Below are 19,428 nucleotides of genomic sequence, written 5' to 3'. Positions count from 1 at the left end.
ATTAGGTAAAAATAATAATTTCATGCAATTTGTGGCTCCAAATAAATGTATAGATGTCAAATTTAGATTCTAAAAGTCCGAGAAATTATGTCATTATCGAGGAGGATCCGAGACTTTTGTTGTAAATTTTAAGTTTTTACCACGATAAATATAGTAATTGTAAAATTATAAGTTTTTATCATATTAGGTATGGTAATTGTTAGTGGAATGTGTTAGATGTGCTTTAGTGGATTAAGTTTGCTTTGTGCTTTATTAGTGGGACTAATGTAAGATTAAAATGTAATTAAATTTATTTATTTGTGTGGTGCGGATTTACCATATATTAGTATAAATAGAGGTGGGGGAGGAACACAACTTCTCTTCTCTTCTTTCTTTCCCCCCAAATTTTTCTTCTCATCTCTCTTTATAATATATTTTAATAAATAAAATTAGTTTTATTTCAATTTTCAAATTCCATATCTTTTAATTATGTGTTTTTCAATTTTAATAATTTCCTTTTTTTCAAATATGTTTAGTTAAATATTAGCAGTTAAGAGAAGATGAAACTGATGGTGTCGAGATCCCTGAGGAAGAAAGTGATAACGAGGAGAGTACTTCGACCCAAGCCGACCAACTAAGAAAAAGAACCCCGGTCATAGAATGAAAGTTGATTCCTACCTCCATTGACTTCCTCAAATGTACCACTACCCAAACTGACCTATTTAAACTGAGAAACCTGTACCAAATCCCCAATCATGTTCTCCTCGTCATCCCTAGGAAAGGTGATGGTCTCAGTCGACCCCCTAGAGGTTACGTAACTTTGCATTTAGAGAGCTTCAAACTAGGAGCTAAATTGCCTCTTCAGCCCTATTTTACCAAGGTACTAAGTGGCATGCATCTGGCTCCCAACCAGTTACAATCGAACGGGTGGAGGGTCCTCTCAGGCCTGTTTGTATTATGGGATAGATGCCAGCTCGGGGAGCCTACCACCGAGGAGATAAAAAGTTTGTATCAGCTGAGAAGCAGTCCAAAGGAAGTGGGCTGATATTACTTCATGTCGAGTTTCGTGAAGAGGAAACCCATTACCAACTTTCCTTCTTCATGTAAAAATTAGAAAAACAAGTTCTTCTTCGCTGGGGGAAATTGGTGCCCAGCGATTCAGTCGCTTAGTGGTGACATTCACCTCCCCACACATTTTGTCACCCCAGGTCGTTTATTTTTCTTTATGCTTTACTTCTCTGGTTGTGGCTTATCCTTTTCCTTAACCTTGTCTATATTTTCAGACTCGTGGGGCCTGGTCAGCAGACTTGACGACGACCCATTGCTCAAAGTTGAAACTGCTCTGGTCAACGCCTCCACCTGCCAGGACCTCTTGTCGCCAACAAGTCTCGTCGAGTCCCGCTTGGTTAACATTGCTGCCGGGATGGATAACAAGATCCTTAGCGCCATGTCTAGGAAATGTGCTCAGGTGACGGGGTAATCCAGCAGCGCACCCTCTCCCAAGAAGTATATCAATGTCGTCGGTCCTTCTAAATCCCCTGCTCCTGCTCTGCCCCCTCTTTCGACCCGAAAGAATGGCGGAGAGAGGCCTCACGAAAAGAGTCCTAAGGGCAGCGCTGCGTCCAAGGATCGGACTTCGTATCAGAGGAACCGGGGCGATCATTTGGCCTTATATCAGAGGGACTACACCAAATCAGTGGGGCCCAAATTGGTTAAAGATGTTGAGAGCATGGATCTTGGCGAGCTGGGACGCTCCCTCTAAAGGGTTGCACCGACAGGTTATGGACCTGGAGGAGAAGGTTGCTCTTGCTATGTCTAAGTGTTCTCAGCTTGAGAGTGAGCTGGCTAACCTGAAGTATGATCTCGAGGCTGCTCAAAGTGAGCGAGATACTCAGAAGACGGCATACGAAGAACAGATCAAGTCCTTGGACACGCAAATAGTTGAGTTAAAGGGTAAATCTACTAATGTGAACGATCGACTGGATGCAGAGTACGATTCTGGGCTCATTTTTTGCTATAAATGTATCATGTTCGTGCTTAAGAAATATTCCGAGCTGAAAATGAATAAACTGGAAGCGCGCGTTCAGGAGTACATGGCTGAGCAAGGCCAGAGGGACAAGAACCAGGAAGAGGTCCTACTGGGTGGAGAGCAGGAAAAGGAGACAGGGGACCAAACTTTGGGCACAGGTCAGGAGTCAGCACCTACTTCTTGAAAAGTTGTTGGTCTCTCTTTGCCTGAGATTGCAGATCTCCCCTTCCGTTGAAGCTATTGCCTCCTATTAATGACCCATAAACTTTGATCTTCATGTAAATCATAAACTTTCTCCTTGTAAATGTTAGAGTTTTTATAGACTTTTGATACTTTCTAATTGTTTCTTTGCTAGACTTTTCCTTATGGATTGCCTTAGAAAATTCCTGCGAGTTTTGCCTACTCGTGTTATAACAATAAAGAGATTTTCAATTTTATTTGCCGGTCCTCAGACGGCTGAGTGGGTTTTGGTGAGTTTTTGCCTTGAAAGTAATTTGTAAATTGTGTCTGCTCGTCCTTAAGAGACTGAGCAGGAGTGGGCAACTTTTTGCCTTAACGAATTTTATAGATTTTGTCTACTCATCCTCAAGCGACTGAGCAGGAATAGGCACATATTTCCCTTAACGAAATTTGTTAATTTTGTCTGCTCGTCCTCAAGCGACTAAGCAGGAATAGGGATATCTTTGCCTTAACGAAATTTGTTGATTTTGCCTGCTCATCCTTAAGGGATTGAGCAGGAATAAACATATCTTTGCCTTATGCTCGTCCTTAAGGGACTGAGAAGGAATAGACACATCTTTGCCTTAACAAAATTTGTTGATTTTGCCCACTCGTCCTTAAGGGACTGAGCAGGAATAAGCACATCTTTGCCTTAACAAAATTTGTTGATTTTGACTGCTCGTCCTCAAGCGACTGAGCAGGAATAGGCAGATCTTTGCCTTAACAAAATTTATTGATTTTGTATGCTCATCCTTTAGCGACTGAGCAGGAATAAGCACATCTTTGCCTTAACAAAATTTGTTGATTTTGTCTGCACGTCCTTAAGTGACTGAGTAGGAATAGACACATTTTGCCTTAACGAAATTTGTTGATTTTGTTTGCTCGTCTTTAAGTGACTGAGTAGGAATAGACACATCTTTGCCTTAACGAAATTTGTTGATTTTGTTTGCTCGTCCTTAAGTGACTGAGCAGGAATGGGCACATCTTTGCCTTAAAAATCATTTTGATAGGATGTCTGTAAATGGAATTCATAGTTGTTGAATATTTAAAGGGTTACAGTAAAATAAAACATATGCACATGCAACAACTTCTCATTACAACTAGCGGGGATAACTTAATGAAAGGATTTCACAAAGTACTTTGCTTACTGGAAATATTTCTTCAAGTGTTCGACGTTTTATGATCTATTCACCTCCCGTCCATCTAGGTAGGCCAGTTTATAAGATCCCGGGCTAGTTGCTCGTATTACCCTATACGAGCCTTCATAGTTCAGGCCAAGAACACCCTGGTTAAGATCTCGCGTGTTCTGGTTTACTTTTTTGAGAACCCAATCCCCGACTCAGAATTACCTTATGCGCACATTTCGGTTGTAGTAGTGTATGATCCTCTGCTGACACTGAGCTACCTTCTGCAAGGCTTTTTCTCTCTTATCCTCCATCAAATTTAGGTTTATACACATTTGCTCGTCATTCTGCTCCTCACTGAAATATTCTATTCGATGTGTTCTTACTCCGATTTCTGCTGGGACCACAGCCTCATGACCAAAGGCTAAGGCGAATGGGGTTTCTCCAGTTGCGGTTTTATGTGTTGTCCGGTAGGCCCATAATACCCCTGGCAATTTATTGGCCCAGGCTCCCTTCTTCTCTCCTAACCTAGTTTTCAGGGGCTTCTTTATGACTTTGTTGGCTGCTTCTACCTGTCCATTTGCTTGGGGGTGTGCCAGAGAGCAAAACTTCAATTCAACACCCAAATTTTGACAAAACTCCTTAAAATTATGGTTGTGAAATTGTCTTCCATTATCGGTTATGATTGTATAAGGGATCCCGTATCTACAAATGATGTTCTTCCAAACGAAACCGGTTGTCTTCTTCTCTGTGATCTGGCTTAAAACCTCAACTTCTACCCATTTTGTGAAGTAGTCTATAACCACAATTGCATGTGTTACGGCTCCTCATCCTCTAGGCAAGGGCCCAATTAGGTCAATCCCTCATTGTGCAAAAGGCCAAGGAGATGACATAGCGGTCAGCTTTTTTGGAGACTGAATACGGACATTTGAGAAACTTTGGCAGACTTTGCAATTTCTGGCCATTTCCTTTGCATCTTAGTGCATGGTCGGCCAAAAATATCCCTATCGCAGTGCCTTGAATGCTAAAGTCCTTACTCCCGAATGATTGCCACATATTCCTTTATGTATTTTCTGCAACGCATAGTTTGCTTCCTCGTCATCTAAGCATCTCAGGAGTGTTAAGGTGAACCCACGGTGGTAAAGTATCCCATCAAGCAATGTATATGTGGCTGCCCAATATTTCAACTTTCTCGCTTACTTTCTATCCACTAGTAAGATGCCATCACGAATATATGAGAGAATTGGATCTATCCAGGATCTTCCATCGTCCACCCCCATTACTTCTGCTTCTACCCCAATGCTTGACGAAGTTCTCACTTCCAGTGGGACTGACTTGGGCAACTTCAGATATGCAGTTGCATCCATTCTAGCCAGCATATCTGCTTGATAGTTTTATGTCCTTGCTATCTGCTTTATTTCAACCTCTCATAATAGCACAATTATTTACTTTGCCTTCTTCAAATAAAGCTCCATCTTCTCTCCTCTTGCCTGAAAATGCTCATTAAACTTATTACAGACAAGCTGGGAATATGCTCGGATCTCGACCCTTTCTGCTCATAATGCATGCGCTAGCCTAAGCCCAGTAATGAAGGCTTCGTACTCCGCCTGATTATTCGTGAGCTGAAACTCAAACTTTACTGCGTAGGACACCTCGGCCCCCTCTGGACTACGTATCACCACCCTTGCTCCAAATCATTGGTCATTGCGTAACCCATCAATCATTATTAACCATACCCCTTCTGGCCTTTCTTTTTCAGCTGGTTGCTCCTCGTGAACCCTTTCATCAGCTCTGTACAGTCCACCACAAAGTCGACCAGGGTTTGTGCTTTAATGGCTCCTCGGGGTCGGTAGGTTATGTCAAACTCGCTCAGCTCCACTGACCATTTAACTAAGCGACCAGATGCATCCAGTTTCAAGAGTATTTGTCGAATAGGTTGATCAATCAATATAATTATCGGGTGCGCTTGGAAGTATGGTCTGAGCTTACGCGCCGCTGTTACTAAGGCGAACGCCCATTTCTCCATCGCGGGATACCTAGTCTCCGCGTCCACCAAGGCTTTGTTGGTGTAGTACATTGGATGTTGCTTTCCTTCATCTTCTCTAACCAACACCAAACCGGTAGCCCACTTGGAGACAGCCAAATATAAGTACAACTCATCGCCCTCCCTTGGAGTTGAAAACAATGGGGCACGGGCGAGATACTCCTTCAGCTACCCAAATGCCTCCTCGCATTCTGTTGTCCACTCCATTTTTCTTCATTTCCTCATAATTTAGAAGAAATTGTGACATTTATCTGTGGCCTTTGAAATGAATCGGTTCAATGCTGCCAACTTCCCCGTGAGGCTTTGCACCTCCTTGACTGTTCGAGGAGACTTCATCTCCACTACTGCCCGTATTTTCTATGGGTTGGCATCTATTCCTCAGTGGCTCTCTAGGAATACCAAGAACTTACCCGAGCTAACCCCAAATGCGCATTTCTCGGGATTTAGTTTCATTTTGCACTTCCTCAGTAGCTCAAAGGTTTCTTCCAAATGCCACACATGATCTGCTGAGTTCTTGGACTTTGTAATCATGTCATCCACGTACACCTCTATTGTGCGTCCGATCAGCGGTTTAAAAATTTTGTTTACCAATCTTTGGTAAGTGGCTCCTGCATTCTTTAAACTGAATGACATCACCCCTGTAACAAAACAAACACATGTTAGTGATGAATGTAGTGCTCTCCTCATCATGTTTGTCCATGGGTATCTGGTTGTATCCAAAAAAGGCATCTATAAAACTGAGCAGGCTGTGGCCAACCGTTGAGTCAAACAGTTGGACTGCTCGGCTGTCGTGAAAATCATCTCGGGCATTGGGGGTGGCTGGTTTGGTTGACCAACCCTAGGGTTAACTCCATTAAATGTCCTTGGAATGTTGTGATAAGGATGGGCAACCATCTGCCATAATTCTTGTTGCCGTTCCGGGAATGGGGAGCGCTGATGCTGAGCTCGGCCATGCTGGAACTGTTGCGGTCTTTGAACCATTTGATAAGGACGAGACCGAGCCAATGCTCCCCCACTAGCTGATGATTCCCCAATTCGCTTTTGTGACCCACTCCCATTCGGTACTTTCTTCTCCTTTCACCTCAGCTCCTCCAACTGTTCACTATTTATTCTCACCGTTTTCTCCTCCTCGATTTCTATATCCCTCTTCGTATGCTCATACCCCGTTGAATAACTCTAAATAACAGGGTTTCTCAAGTTGTACCACAATCGACCTATCATCACCCCTTCTTTTAACCCTTTTAATGCTTGAGGATGATTAAAAACCCCCAAGTCAAGTACTGCCGGATGATATCTCTTCACAAAATCTCAAAGAGATTCGTGCTCCTCTTGTTTCATTCTCATTAATTCTATCATATCGTCCTCTAGGGCTATCACTCCGCGGAATTGCTCGGTCAACTCTTGGCACATTTGCTCGTAGCCTCTTATACTTCCACGCGGCAACTTACGGTACAATTCTCGAGCTCGTCCCTCTAATGTCAATGGGAATACCCTACACCTCTGTGCTAGTGCTAACCCCTGCACACCTATCATATCATTGAAATGTTCAATATGCATCAGTAGGCCACTTCTCCCAGAATACTTGAGGTCGGGAAAACGGAAATCCCTCAGGATCATAGTACCCATGATCTCTGCTAACAGTGGAGATTTATCATCTAACATTATCCTCCAACTAGGGGGCTTTCGTTTGCCCTGCATCTCATCTATCACATGTGCCAATCGTCACACCTCTCCATCCAATTCCAAAGCTCGACCAGCATCACGTGCAGTAACCTAGTCGCGCTCCTGTTCAATGTCATGCAGCCGCTGTCTGAGCTCGCTTTCCTTAGCGTTTGCTCTTCGGCTATCAGTTCCCAGAACCCGGCCAGAGCGAGATTGGTCTCTCCCTTCATTCACATACTATGGGGATGTACCCATAGGCCTGTCCCCCCAACGGAGGAACCTCCTCATTTCTATGCCTTCGATGGCTGGGTTCCGCAGTGGCCTCATCTCTCGTCACGATGGTCTCATAATCCCTTCTCCGCTCATCCATCAGCTTATGCAATATAGTGGTAAGGATCTCCATCTGCTTCTCCATTCGCTCTTGCATCACTCTCTCCCTAACCTCATTTGCTATCTCTCAGAGGGTGATTGTCTCACTGGTGTCATTGTCGCCCCCTAGGGCGCCACTCCTTGTCACATCCATAACTATTCGTTCGCTGCTCCTCTGATGATTACTATCTTTGTGATAGCTTTTTATTCAGATCCCCACAGACAGTGCCAAAATATTGATGCTGAAATCTGGTCGTCATCTGCCTAACCAGATTGGCTCACCAACGGTTGTATTGACAATGATGAAAACACTGCACTCCACAAGCTTCTACAATTACACAAACTTCTGAGACTCAAATCACCCTTCTTCCTCCTTCCTAACCTATGCTCACAAAATTAAATCAGAGGCGCCAGTGGTTTTCCCAGCTAAAACCCTCTGATGCTTAAGTCAGTATGCAGGGTTTTTGGGAAAATTGTGTGATGTAGGTTTGTGCGAATTAATAAAAATTTAATCAAAGAAAAGTGTCTTAGATGCTTCTCTGAAGTTTAAAATCTAGTGCCAATTTGACATAATTTCCCCTTCTTTTCTTGTGTCCCCCTCTCAATCTGATTTCCCAGCTTTTATAGGCGATCACTCCATGTTTCTAGAACATCTCCCACGTCCGTCATACTCGGGCGATCAAGGGCCCTAACGGGTTTCAATAATCGAACGTGGGCAAACGTGGAGTGTCGTGTTCTCCCCAGCAATTTGGGGTGTGCCGAAACTGTCGCGTTGTTGCGGAATCGTGTCCTCTTTCTGAATGACAAGCTTCTGGACGACACGAGTCTCTAGTCGGTACGCGTTTCTGGCCGGTACTCATTTTTGGTCGGTACTTATTTCTGATCGTTATTCGTTTCTGATCAGTTGTTACGTGCTCTATAAAGAAGACATCATCAGGAATCTACTCATACCATTCAGCCGAGGAGATTCACCCCCCGATAGGAAATGGAGACATACCTGACTAGTGCTTTTTTATTACTCAACAATAACTGTACCAATCATTTGTTACAAGTGTTGTTAAATGCTTGTAAATATTGTGTTCATATGTCCATCTGGTGGGTGAGAAGTAGAGAGACGTGAGAGAAAATATGAATAGTGAGAACTACTTTAAAGGTAGTCTTTAAATTCATAGTTTACTTGTAATTATTATTGACATTGCTGTGGATTTGGCATTGAAGCAGGCTTGGGATTCTCTTTCAGTGGAAAGTGATTCGCTGCCATATTATTATTATGCTTTTGTAATGTGCTTGTAAAGAATATATTTATATAAATAACTGATACTTATATCTTGTCTTTTTTATGGACGGTGAACTCCTGCATCATCATAATGTTTATGACAATTTGCAGCCCCTTCAACGTTCAATGTTCTTCACTCTCATTGTGACTTTCGAGAACAAGGCGCATCAACTTCTGAGTGGAAGAGGTTAACTGTAAGATCAAATATTGAAATTCTGTTTCAGCCAGAAAACTCTTATCAAAATCTACAAATTCAAGCTCTCTTCAATTGTCTCTCTGGCACTGAGTGCTTACAGATACCCATGCTGAATGTTAATCATTAGTTAGGTGTTTCTGTCGTTTTATATTTAGAAGTTTATGTCTGGGCTATGTCCCCGGCTATAAGATATATCATATATTTCATAGATGTCTTTCTATTTACAGTGTATCATAATGATTATATATTCTGGATTTGACAGTAGAGTAGTTTGTTTAGTGATTTTGGACAAACGGAAACTGATGATCTTTTTCCATGTTCTTCCATATCCAAAAATGGGGTGCTTTTCTAACGATTGTGCTTGAATTTAATAGATTGTTACTCTTTTATTTTGGGGGGGGGGGAATTTTGTTGTGGCTTCTGAAATATTTTGTAATCTTTTGTAATATTTGTCCTATTGAATGTTCAATAGATATAGTTTAGGGTAGATATGGAAAGTTATTTGCGGGCCAATACTAAGCTGACACATGAAAAGGTATTATAATAAAATATGAGCCCACATGTGCAAATCATGGATGAGGACAGCCCTAGTGAATTTAGCTCACTTAGAAGGACAAATCTAAAATAAAATAAGAGATATTTTGGTCTCTAGCATGTTGTCGGTTGAGTCAGGACGAGGGCTTAAATTTTGAAAAATGGCAAGGCTCTTCCCTTTGAAACTAAGGCCACCCCTAGGAGGTTTACTCTTCGTTTTGAGTTTCCTGGAAGGTAAACTTTCGTGTGGGTTAGGAGCCGTGGTACTCTCATTGTCAAAGTCGTCGTTAGAATCACTCTTGGCTGTTGTTTTCCCCTCCTCCCTCATAAACTCCTGGATTCACCCTCATCACTATCATTACTAGAGTTGGTAAAATGGATAATTGTGTCGCGTACGTGTCGTGTCAGATTTAGGTTAACCTTAACATGACCCATTTAATAATCGTATTAAAATATTGAGATTCAAACTAGACACAGAAAATAAATAGGTTATTTAATAACACGTTTAATATCTATATATTTAATAAAATTTATATCAAACATCTGCATACTATTATACATACACTCCTCTAAAATATTACACATTTATACTATTGAAATTTTACTATTAAAATTTTAAATCTATATAAAATATTATAAATGAAACATTGTATATACGTCCATCCTTTAGAAAAAATAAATAAAAAAAGAGAATTATGTCTAATATTTGAATTTTAATAACAAGAATCTAAAAATTAATTTAAAATAAAAAGTATAATTGTATCATTCATTAGGTAAATCAGTTAAGAACTTTAACCCTAATCCATCATTAAAAAAAATCACCTTAAATTTAATAACTTATACCCATTTATTTGTGTTGTATTCATATTAAATAATCAGCTCATATCAAATTTTGCTAACTCTAATCATCACTTAATGTGGGGAAACAATATTGCCGAGGGGCAAACTTAAAACGAGAATATTCACCATTATCCCACTCGTCTCATCATTATCCTCCAAATAAAAAACATCCACCTTCCTCTTCATAACTGTCACAAACCTATTGAATTACCCTCTCATCACAAACCCCAACACAAATAGAAAAATAGAAGCAGCGAAATACAGAACCAACAAAACAAAAACTAAAGAAGGCCAACAGCAAAAATGGAGAAAGAGAAGGGAAACATACCTCATTTGATTGAAAGATGAGCAGATTTAAAGAAAGGGAAGAAAGAGAGGTGAGAAATCGAGCAACAGACCACCTAAAAAAAAAGGAGAAAAGAGAGAGAAGAATTTATGATCATGTAAAAGAAAGGAAGAGCGGAGAAAAGGAAGAAGAAAAATAAAAGAAAGGAAGGTCAAACCTTAGTATGAAGAAGCAATAAGAGAAGTTGCAATGCCAAGGTGATGGACGGTGAACTCCTGCATCATCATAATGTGCAGTTGTAAAACAGAGCAAATCTCATAATAAAACGCAGAGGAGGAGAAGATGGACTCGCCAGAGGGTAGATTCAAAGCGCCTACAAGTCAAAGCCCAAATTTTTCAGAAACAGGGGCTTCAAGCTAAAGGGGAGAGTAAGCGAAGCAGGAAGTATGAAGGAAAGAGAGAGGAATCGATTTTGGGTAAGAAAAACCATACAGCAAAGGGTTAGCCAAGTGTAAGGGGGAGATCATCCCTTACTTAAATGGGTTTTAATCTAATGGCAATAAGGCAATGACCACTGAAAAAGGGGTTCGAAGAATATGAAAAGGTGGGAAAAAATTTGCGCTGTTTATGAAATTCAAGGGCTAAAAATCCGCTGCTTATCAGTACCCAAAGGGAGGACAGCTAGAGGCAACAATGCGTGTAATGGAGGGACATAATGGGATGTACTACATGGGTTAATTATCAGAACATTTAAAACCCGCTAATCATTTCTCGAGTTTTAATGAAAGGACCACGTAAGGCCATGTTGCTGAGTTAGGGAAGTGGGAGAAAATTTTCAGCAGCACCCCGAAGCCTATCAAATTTCGATATTGCCTTGCTGCAAAATATCAACCAGTCCTTCTATCTTACTTCATATTCAAAACTTGAAGAAAGTGCTACCGCGTGTCAACACTATACAGTTTCTCCTTACAGTTTCTCATGCATCAAACGTTTCAACATAAAAAAACTAAGGGATCTTTTTGTATGAAATATGTATTTTAAAAAAAAATATATAGTCTCTAATTTATTGAAATATGTATTTTTTGTATTTTAATGATATTCTCGCTAAAGAAGGAGTGACGAGCCCATCCCGATTGATAATTGAGATAAATAATATGTCAAGAAACTTGTCTAAAAAAATTTTAAAAAAAAAACATGTGCCTCAAATCTCGGCTCAATTGGGAACTTAAATCTTGATCAAGATCCTGACTTATCCCAAATGAAATGAGCTTTTTTGTCATATGCTGTATATTTTATAATAACTAATCATACAGATATAACCAACATTTTATACAATTATGACCGATATGTTACATATATTGTTTACCAAAATGACTTATCATATATGTACGACTGACTTGTCAGATCTATGTGATTCTTTAAATGGACTTGTGATACATTTTTAAAAACCTAGATTTCGACCTATTTAGGATTTTGATAGGGATTTTCAAACGACTCAAATTCTGCCTTGATCAATATTTCTAAACATCTTGAATTCCATCTTGTATGGTGAATCAAGACAAATTTAAATCCCAAATTTAGACTCAAATAGTAAATCGAGATAATTTTATACTGAATCCCATTCTGAATGAGCTTAGATCCCGAATCTCAATCAGAATTCAAGGAATTTTGCCAACCCTAGTTTTGAACGGTTATTTTGTTTAGGTTTTTATCTAATTTTTCAGTCTTCTCTATATTCGAAATTTCTTTCGATTTTCTTTTATAAATTCACATTCTCTAGTCATTTGTAAATGCATTAATAATCATTCATTGTGTTGCACTAACAAAACTTCCTTGAGGGGTGGATAGTGCTCTATTTTAGTACACATTTTCATGCTTCTACGAATTCTTTGTTTTTCCGCTAGTTTTGCAACTATTTTTTACTGTTAGAGGATGCTACTGATTTGTTGGCTTGGATGCTAATTACTGCTATTTAATTTGGTTATTTTATGTTTTTATCTACCTTGCAGCTAAATCCTAAGTTTAAGTCACAATCCAAATTTTAATTAGTAAAAAATATAATTTATTATGTCATGTTGACCCATACTTCTAGCTAGGGATGCAAATTGTGGGCTTAGGATTGACTAATGTTATTGGTAACAAGCGCTGGCCCTCTAAGTCTGGATGGGCTAGGCCTAGGCCTCGTTGGGCTTTCATTATTTTTTTAAATAAATTTTTAATAAAACTAAAAGTAAAGAAAAAACACTTAAATTAAGGATGACAATCCAATACATAATAGACTAATAGTATAATGCTTAAATTAAAGATGATTATCTAATATATTTGATTTTTTTTAAATTTAATTTTGTTATTTTAATTTAATGATTATCCAAAACATAATGTGCTAATAGTCCAATACATAATAGATTAATAGTCCAACACTTAAATTACAGATGATTATTCAATAGATTTGATTGTTTTTTTTTAATTTATACCCTTAACCAAGCCTATTCATAATGGACTTTTAAATTTTTGGCCTATGTCCATGGCCTCACGATGTGGGTTGGTGCTAAAGCCGGTGGGTCTAAGTAGGTGGGCCCAGCTTTTGTCAGCCTCAACTTTTTTGTCAACCCTCCCTACTTTTAGCTAACTTATTGTATAACCATTTCTTTGCCTCACTTTAACTCCTTAAACTTGTATTTACATTAACATAAATAAGAAAGAAATCTTAGAAATTACATCATCTATGATATGACCACTGGTGAAGCATTGTAGAGGGTAAGTTAGGCTACAGCCTGGTCTTATTTTGGAGTAGTATTAAGGTAGTGTTTACTTGCTGGAGTGGAAGTGAGGAATCTGGATTCCTCCCACTCCAGTGTTTACTTATTAATTTTAAAAGGAGAGTGGGAATCCCACTCCGTGGGACTTACCTTTTTTTGGAGTAGGGAGTGGGCATGGGGGGAGGTGGGAGTGAGAATCCACTCCCCCCTCTTCTATTTTTATCCTTACATTTAATAAAATAAAATAAATAATATCAAATTTATTTAAATAATAATATTATTTTATTTTATAAATTATACTTATTAAAAATAATAATTTATATTGATTCTAAGTTAAAATTACTGAAAAATAATATTATTATACTCATAGAGAATTAATAATATTACTATATACTATTTTTATTTAAAAATATAATATTATTATATTTATTTAAAAATAATAGTATTACATTTATTTAATATTAGTAATTAATAATAATCAATATTTTATTCTAAGAAACTATTAATTTTGTATTATATTATTAATAATAATGTTTCATTTGTGTTGCTCTTAATAATAATTTTTTATTTACATAATTAAAATTAAAATTAATAAAAAATATTTACATAATTAAGAATATTAATCATTATTATTAATTTAAAAATATAATAAAATAAATAATTTATTTTTCAAATCTATTTTTTATTAATTTTATAATTAAAAACTATAATTCTTAAAATAAGGATAAAATTGTAATTTAAAATAATTTACTACCAATTCTATACTCTAATTTCAGTTTAAGTAAACAACATACTCCCACTCCACACTCTTAATTCTAGGATTCATACTCCTCAGAATTTCTACTCTAATCGAAAATGTAAACGCAGCATAAGAGTGTACTATAGCAATGGGTGAGATTATTTAAATCTATTAAGAGTGTATTTACTCCTTGAATTGAAAAATTATTTTCATTGTGTGTGTTTACTTGCAAAAATTAAATTAGGGAATGCGAATGAAAATGATAGGATTGGGTTGTGAATGAGATTATGATTTCTTGGAGTGAATTTATTACCCTACTAAGATGCAAAATTTCTCTCTATGGTTTTAATGTGACGCGACGTAATAGCTAGCAGCCATGCGAAGTCTCGAATCAAGTAGGCGACGGCAGCAAACCTAGCAATCTGCACCCACGTGATGTGGTCACAGTGATTAGCGAACCCAACCCCAACACTTGAACCCATGTGACCCAAATCTAGCACCCACCCGTGCGACTCGAACCAGCAAGCAGTAAACCATCACCAGTCACCACCTCTACCTCCAAAATGCTTTGATTTTCTTTATCATAGAAATTCTGAGATTATGGTGGTTCTGTATGGTTAATTTTAAATATCTATCAAATTATTGTCAAAATGTGTAAGATTTAAAACATGATAGATTTCTTGCCTTCTCGGCCTTTCGATTAATTATTACTTTTCTCTTGTATATTAGACTATTAGTATATTATGTATCTGATAATCATCTTTAATTTAAGTATTTTTTTCAACTTTTAGCTTTATTAAAAATTAATTTAAAATATTAATAGAATCCCAAGCCTGGGCCAGGCTTGGTCCGTCTAACTTTGGAAAGGCTTTTAGAAGGCCTGGGCCTGTTACAAATAACATGGGCTTGGGCCAAGGTTTGAAAAAGTCCAGCACAAGTTCATAATTTGCCATCTTTTTATTTTGTTGTGTGCTAATCTAATGGTTTCTAATTCTAAGCAGTCCTCTTCCTGAGAAACAAATGAGTGATTTGAAGATAATAAATTTATAAGAAGTAATTTTAAATTTACTTGATGTAAATTTATATTTTCACACTTTTGAGAAATAAATGAAAAACTATTATTCTATATAATGCATTAATTGAAGTTTACCTGGAACCTGTATTATGCTTGTAATAAAATATACAAACTTATATTAGGATTGTGATTTGTGAGAGGACAGGGAAGGTGACTCGTAACTGTAACAATAGAGGAGGAGCGCATAAAGGAAAGTCGAAGTGGTGGAGCTGGTGGGGTATTAAACAACTTTGGTATCATGAAAAATATTTAAACTTTATTTTTTTTTTCAGGCTAATACTAAGTTACATGCATGTAACATATGGGGATCCTTTTTTTAATAATGAGATTTTACCTGATACTTTCACTTTTTTTTTCTAACTTAGTTTCTTTTTTTTTTAGTTTTTCTTTTATTTTAGAGTCAACCTACAGTGCAGAGCCGTATCTCATACAGCACATGCACGCAACTAGTACAATTGGTTTTTAACCCGTTAATATAATAAATATATCATTTTAATTAGTTTTTAGTGTGAAAAAAATATGAAAAAGATAAAATTGTAATTAAATGAAGAAAAGAATTTAATAATTTTAAATTTATAAATAGTACAAGAAACTTGTAATTAAATGAAGCAAAAGAATTTAATAATTTTAAATTTATAAATAGTTCAAGAAACTATAAAAGTACAATAAATATTTGACAAAATAGGTATATTCTCACTTATTTTGTCACATTCCAATATTTATTGTGCATATTTCAAGTTTACTTTTCAAATTCCTATTTTTTGTTATGATTTATCTAAATTTTGGTAAGTTGTTTCAACTCATTTTTTTCACCAGTTTTTGGTTCTATATTTTCACTCTTTTCATTAAATTCTAACTTTTTAAGTGGATATTTCAAGTTTATTTTTTATATCCCTATATTCAGTTAGACTTTATCTAATTTCTGGTAAGTTATTTCATCTCATTTTCCCACCACTTTTATGTCTTACATTCCAACTATTTTCAAAGAGTTTCAACATTTTCTGCAGATATTTCTAATTACTTTTTAGAGTCCTATTTCGCATTGGAATCTATCAAATTCTTAGTAAATTATTCTAACTTTCGGGTTAAGTTCATCAACTCTTGTTGCCACCACTTTTTGATTCGATATTCCTATTCCTTTTATTCAATTCTAATATTTTGGGTGGAGTTTTAAGTTCACCTTTTAGTAGGGGTGTTCAAAATCCAATCTGATTCACTTAATCCGTCAGATCCGTAAAAATCTGATCCGTGAATTGGTGGATTGGATTGAAAATTTAATAATCCGTAATCGGTGGATTGATATGGATTTACTTCTGTAAATCCGTAAGAATCCGCGAATCCGCAAAAAAATAAAAAGTATTTATTTAATTTTAAAAAATTGTAAATATGGCATTATTACTTACTAATAAATAAATTAATTAAAATATAGTTACATTAACACTATATTATATCTTATCTGATGATAATATAAAATAAAGAATAATTAAATAAACAAATATAGTTTTCTAAATAGTTAATTTTCATGTACTGATCTAAACAAATGAGATTTTTTTTTATTTTGGTGTGGTATATTTTAAAACTTTAAATGTATTTTCTAGCTTTATTTAAACAGTTAATTTATTTAAATCTTATTTAATTTTAAATTTGATCAGTAGTAAAATTATTTTTATATTAAATTTTTTTATTTAGTTAGTCGTGGATTGGACATAATTAAAAATTTTCAGTCCGCAAACCAATCCGCAAAATGGTGGATTGGATATGGATTGGGTCAAATTCGCATCTGATCCGCAGATGTATGGATTGGCTTTGGATTGAATTTCACTAATTTGTGGATTGGATTGGATTGAAAATTTATAATCCGCAAAATCGTGGATCAGATATGGATTGATGTCCAATCCGTAAAATCTGATCCGTGAACACCCCTACCTTTTAGATCTCTACTTCCTATTAAAATTTATCAAATTCTTGTTTATTTTATTCCAAATTTTAGGTTAAGGTCATCAAGTCTCATTACCACCAGTTTTTGCTTTTATATTCCTCCTCTTTTTATTGAATTTCACCATTTTGGATGAATATTTCAAGTTTATTTTTAGATCCCTCCTTCTCATTGAAATTTATCAATTCTTACTAAGCTATTCAATCTTTTGGGTTAAGCTCTTCGATTCATATTCCCACAACTTTTTGGTTATTTATTCATGCTTTTTTTTTTATTGAATTTTAACATTTTGGATGGATTTTTCAAGTTCACTTCTTATGTCCCTACTTTCAATTGGAATTTATCAAATTCTTAGTAAATTATTTGTACTCTTTGGTTAAATTCATCAACTTTTTTTCCTATCATTTTTCGGTTTTATATTTCTGCCCTTTTGTTCAATTTCAATATTTTGGGTGTATATTTCAATTTTATTTTTTGAATCCATTCTTATGGTTGGAATTTATCAAATTCTTGGTGAGTCATTTTCAATTTTGGTTATAAACTCTTGTTCCCACCACGTTTTTGTTCTATATTCCTACTCTTTTTAATGAATTCTAATATTTTGTATAGATCCTTTAAATTTATTTTTTAAATTCCTACTTACCATTGGCATTTATCAAATTCTTGATAAGACATTCCAACTTTTGTGTTAAATTATTCAACTCTTGTTTCCACAACCTTTTAATTCTATATTCCAGGTTTTTTAAATGAATTTCAACATTTTGGATAAAAGTTCCAAGTTCAATTTTTAATCCCTATTTCTCGTTGGAATTATCAAACTATCGTTGCATAGTTCCGACTTTTAAGTTGACTTTCCCACTTTTTTCCCATTATTTTTTGGTTCTATATGCCAACAATTTTTATTGAATTCCTACATATAGGTGGATGTTTCAAGTTTAATTTTCATATCTCTGTTTTCCATTTAAACTTATCAAATCATCTTTAAGTCATTCCAATTTCTGGGTTTAGCTCTTCAACACTTACTACCATCATTTTTTTGGTACTATAAATGTTTTCATTGTATGCCAACATTCTAGGTGTTGTTTCGAGTTGCATTCTATTACAGTAAAATACTAAACTATTAAGGTAAAATATTAAAATATTAAGGTAAATTATGTTTGACCCTCTTTTTTTAACAAATATCAACTTACAATATATTTTGAAAAATCAACAACAAAGTCTATTGTTATTTTTGAACTATTTTTATATTATTAAGCTATCATAACTAGTTTTTATAAGTTATAAAAATTAAAAACCATTGTTGAAATATCTTTGTTTATTTGATATCGATATTCATTACTTCAGAAAATATGATCATGAATTTTATCATCATTTCTTTTATACAAATTCTTACTCTTTTCATTAAGTTTCATCATTTTACATAGATGTTCCAAATTGATTTTTTAGATCCGCACTTCTCATTACAATTTATCAAATTCTTGGTAAGCCATTCTAATTTTGAGAATTCAACTCTTTTTCCCACCATTTTTTTGTACTATATTCACTCTTTTTTTTTAATTGAATTTCAACATTTTGGTGGAAGTTCTAAGTTCATTTTTCAGATCCCTACTTCTCGTTGAATTTATCAAATTATTATTAAGTCATTCCAACTTTTGAATTGACTCTTTTGCCATTTTTTGAGTTCTATATTTTTACCCTTTTCACTGAATTTTAATAATTTGAGTAAACATTTTATGTTCACTTTCTAGATTCCTACTTCCCATTAGAATTTAGAAAATTATTATAAGTGGTTCCAACTTTTTTGGTTGACTTTTCTACTCTTGTTTTCACCATTTTTTTTCTATGTTTCTATCTTTTTTAATTCAATTCCAAGACTATAAGTGGATACGTCATGTTTATTTTTAGATCCATATTTAAGCTCCATTTGGTACAACTTATAGAATAGAGCGTATAGGAGTAGAGTTTATGCTAGTAGAGCTTTTGACAAAAAGTCAGTGGGTGTTTGGTTGTCAATTAAAAAAAAAACTCTTTTAAACTATTAAACTGTTTGGTTTGTAAAACTAAAAGTACTTTTGTGCAATTAAATTATCAAAAAGGATATTATTTATAATTATATAACTTGAAACAAAATGCATCCAAGCTATCAATTAACAAAAAAAATCAGTTCAATCATTTATTTAATGTTCAAAATTAAAAATTACATCATTGATATATTCTGTCAAACAAATAATATTATCCAAATTAAAATGATAATCAATAATATAAATGAAATGTTAACGGAACATGAGAAGTGTTGCAATTTGATCACGTTCTTGGTTCATTTCACGTACATTGAATGAACGTGTACTTTATTCTTCATTG

At 35.6% G+C, this 19,428-nt stretch overlaps 1 protein-coding gene and 1 long non-coding RNA gene across 2 annotated transcripts; both read right to left on the bottom strand.

The window, feature by feature from the left end:
* Nucleotides 1-3,572: 3,572 nt before the first annotated feature.
* Nucleotides 3,573-4,718, bottom strand: LOC127901860 (uncharacterized). Its single transcript, XM_052439885.1, has 2 exons — nt 4,552-4,718; nt 3,573-4,056 (listed from the first exon to the last, which is right to left on the bottom strand). The coding sequence occupies exons 1-2, from the start codon at nt 4,716-4,718 to the stop codon at nt 3,573-3,575; spliced, it is 651 nt and encodes a 216-aa protein (XP_052295845.1).
* A 5,377-nt stretch (nt 4,719-10,095) lies between these two features.
* LOC127901813 (uncharacterized) lies at nt 10,096-11,664 on the bottom strand. The gene is made up of 3 exons (XR_008054159.1): nt 10,776-11,664; nt 10,601-10,673; nt 10,096-10,471 (listed from the first exon to the last, which is right to left on the bottom strand). It is a non-coding gene; the product is annotated as an uncharacterized LOC127901813 (long non-coding RNA).
* Nucleotides 11,665-19,428: the final 7,764 nt, after the last annotated feature.

This window comes from Citrus sinensis, chromosome 4 (genome assembly GCF_022201045.2).
Source record: "Citrus sinensis cultivar Valencia sweet orange chromosome 4, DVS_A1.0, whole genome shotgun sequence".
In the NCBI taxonomy this organism is placed as follows: Eukaryota; Viridiplantae; Streptophyta; class Magnoliopsida; order Sapindales; family Rutaceae; genus Citrus; species Citrus sinensis.
The sequence above is the reverse complement of the archived record's forward strand: the minus strand, read 5'-3'. Positions and strand labels throughout refer to the sequence as shown.

Excerpts from the sequence above, each read along its gene's own strand:
- LOC127901860 (XM_052439885.1), bottom strand. The coding sequence starts at position 4,718 with ATGGATGCAACTGCATATCTGAAGTTGCCCAAGTCAGTCCCACTGGAA. Across the intron at positions 4,057-4,551 it reads ATCTTACTAGTGGATAGAAA|ATACGGGATCCCTTATACAA; the intron begins GTAAGCGAGAAA and ends CATCATTTGTAG.